This window comes from Austrofundulus limnaeus, unplaced genomic scaffold (genome assembly GCF_001266775.1).
Source record: "Austrofundulus limnaeus strain Quisiro unplaced genomic scaffold, Austrofundulus_limnaeus-1.0 Scaffold1, whole genome shotgun sequence".
Classification (NCBI taxonomy): domain Eukaryota; kingdom Metazoa; phylum Chordata; class Actinopteri; order Cyprinodontiformes; family Rivulidae; genus Austrofundulus; species Austrofundulus limnaeus.
This window is the reverse complement of record NW_013952403.1, coordinates 2,045,700-2,048,625: the sequence shown is the minus strand read 5'-3', so window position 1 is coordinate 2,048,625 and position 2,926 is coordinate 2,045,700. Positions and strand designations below refer to the sequence as shown.

At 42.2% G+C, this 2,926-nt stretch overlaps 1 protein-coding gene across 4 annotated transcripts in view; it reads right to left on the bottom strand.

Moving 5' to 3' along the window:
• The window catches only part of sytl4 (synaptotagmin-like 4), a gene marked incomplete in the record, with an annotated part of 13,143 nt that overhangs the window by 2,829 nt on the left and 7,388 nt on the right, over positions 1-2,926 (bottom strand). For all 4 annotated transcript variants that reach the window (XM_014004299.1, XM_014004319.1, XM_014004310.1 and 1 more), the window contains 8 exon segments: positions 1-177; positions 479-687; positions 771-873; positions 944-1,049; positions 1,485-1,646; positions 1,921-2,023; positions 2,337-2,515; positions 2,739-2,831. In XM_014004299.1, coding sequence (XP_013859753.1) covers positions 29-177; positions 479-687; positions 771-873; positions 944-1,049; positions 1,485-1,646; positions 1,921-2,023; positions 2,337-2,515; positions 2,739-2,831 — 1,104 coding nt within the window.

Below are 2,926 nucleotides of genomic sequence, written 5' to 3'. Positions count from 1 at the left end.
AACCTTCTCCACGTGTCGGATCCGTCCTTCATTTGTCTGTGGGTTTACCCATGGTGCATCGCAGCGACAGAGTGCCCTCTGCCCATGAGTCAGGGTACTGCATCATCTTCTGCCACAGACTCATTTCCTCTCCGACAGAATCCAGCTCCACTTCCTCTTTTCCTGTTTTTACAGCGACTGCAGAGAGTAAGATTACACACAGAGTGGTGTTTTATTATGATTAGTGAAGACCTAATTCTAATGTGCTCCTAAAAAGGAGGGAAAAAACTGCAACAGAAATCTAGAATTATTCAGGAAGTGATGCTTTTGCAATAAACTAAATCTGATTTTTTAAATTAATGAACACATTCATCTTCACTTTTAGAGCTCTGAGTCTGAACTGTTGTGTAAAATATGAACAGATCCTCTCAGAGTGAAGCTGTTTGATGAGTTACTAAATAAAAAATGCTTTTTGTTGAGCTGAAAAGAAAATCTGAACCTTTTCCTGAGCTGAGGCGGACTCCTCCCAGGAACTCGTTGCTCAGCATGGCCTCTCTGTCCCACACCGTCAGCTCCAGACACGCCCCCCTCAGCTCCTCCAGAGTCACGTCTTTATACACAAACGTGCTGTTGTACTGAGGGTTCAGGTTCTTCTTCACCACCGGGGTCTTCCTCTTTGCATTCTTTGCCTTTGCTGGAAACAAGTACCTGCAGAGCCAAATCCAAGAGAATTAAAGAAGAGTAATTCTTGTTCTGAAGACCTTTAATGAGGTTTTAAGGTTCCCACTGACCCTCTCACAAAGCTGTCGGACGTGCCTCCTTTTATCGCCACCAAGTTCTTCGCCTCCTTAATGAGAACATGAAGCTCTCCTTCATCAGACGCTGATTTTTTACCTGCGGGGAGGACGGACGTTCAGACATTTGTGCATCAACCAAAACTAAAGCTAGAAGTCGTTTTATTTACCTTTGGTTTTCTCGGCTGTCGTGTTTTTAGGCGTGATGTACTTCAGTGAGATCACGAGCTCTCCTTTGTGCTGAGAGAAAGCTGAAGGTTGAGCAGAAGAACCAGCCTGTTAAAGAAAAATCAATCATCGTTAGAACAGAAACCTGAAAGACGAGCATCAATACTGGATTACTGAGATCTATAAAACCTGTCCTCACAGCTGATCAATAATCTAATCTGGTTTTAGCTTCTCTCTCATATCCTTCAGTCAGTAATGTTAGAAAAACAAACTTGTTCCACTTTTAGGTTTACATCCTCAGAGGAACTGAAGTAACAAGTAAAAATCAGTCTGTTCCAAAAAACAAGGGACAAAAAAAAAAACAGGTTTAAATTCTCTGTAATGTATAAAAATCTTTGTTTAACTGTTTTAAGAACATKAAAAACATGCTGCAGTTTGATATAAACTAGAACAGGGGTCTACAACCTGCGGCTCTTTAGTTTTGACCAACAAGGACATAAAATAAATCAAGTTCCACAGATACAGTCAGGTCTTCTGCTCTACCTTCCCCATGAGACGCAGGCGGTCCTCACTCGGTGAGTCCAGGTCTCTCAGGTCCAGAGGAACTTCCACTTCACCCAAAAACGTATTTCTGCTGAGACGGCCGTGGTGCCAAACGGAGATCAACAGCGAGCGAGTGGCCAGCAGAGAGCGACTGACTGAATACTGGAGGCGAGACAAAAACAAAACCACATCTTTTAAAAAATGTTTTTCTTCTAAAGTTTAAATAAAATCTAAAGTTTTGAGATTTGCTTCCACGTCAGCAGTTTTATTCATCTCCAAAAGAAGCAGGAAACAAAAACAAAAACAAAAAAAAAAATCAATATTTGACAACAGCTGAACTTTCCTGCAGAGTCAACATGAAGCGTCCGGTCGCWGCAGGTCTGGTCTGTATTTAACAGGTAGAGTGAGGAGGCCGATCAGGGAGTCAGACCCTCACCTTTAACGTTTCGTTGTAGACGGGGTTGATGGTCTTTTTCTTGATGGTGGTCTTTTTCTTGCTCTGACGGGATTTATCAGGGAGCAGATAACATTTTACGTAACTGAAACATAAAAAAAAAAAAAACACAAACCAACATCAAAGCTTGGTTCTTTTGGCCACAACTAACAGCATTTCCTGCCTAAAGGAAACAGAAAAAAAATGATTCTGTTGACATTTCATTTCCTGTGAAGCTCAGCTAATCACCACTGGGACAGAGACTAAACAGAAACTAATTTACAACGAACGGGGCGTGGGCTGGAAAATAGATTTTCAGACACTTTCAGTCCTGCTGCTTGATGAAGTCAGAGTTTGAGCCAGCTCTGTTTTAAATCAAATGTTTTGTCCGCTTAWAGTCAGAGGAGCTGAAGACTCACGGGTTGGAGAGCTGGCGTGAAGCYTCACCGAAGGCCAGCTCGTGACACTCCTTGATGAAGACCTGAAGGCTCTGAGTGTGCTCGTCGTAGCTCACAGAGAAGACGACGTCACCGCTCACCTCCACGCTGTCAAAGTCTCCTGAGTCGCTGTAAATGCTCGTCAGGCTGCCCAGCGTGCTCTGAACAAATTCACAGGAGGAATCGTGAACGCCTGCATTTGTTCAGTTTATTGACTTGTAGAGAATTATTAGTCAGGCGTTCTCTAAAGGCTAAAKACAGGTTTAAAACCTTGAATAACTCAGAAATAAGTCAGACTTCCTCACTTCTGAGGAAATCCTGAGTTTAATGATGGTTCTGGAAGGTTCTGTTATGAGAAAAACAGCTGAATGTGGGAAACGTTACCTTTGAGCTCTGCAGGCTGGACGAGCTCCTCGCCATCGTCATCTTGTGAAAGCTCACCAAGCGGTCAATATCTTCGTCTTCATCTTCATCCTCCTGTGGCAAAACATTCTGCATTTAATAAATTTTACTTATTAACTTTAATTTCATTAAAAAAAACAAAAACAAAACACATTTATATACAACAAAAC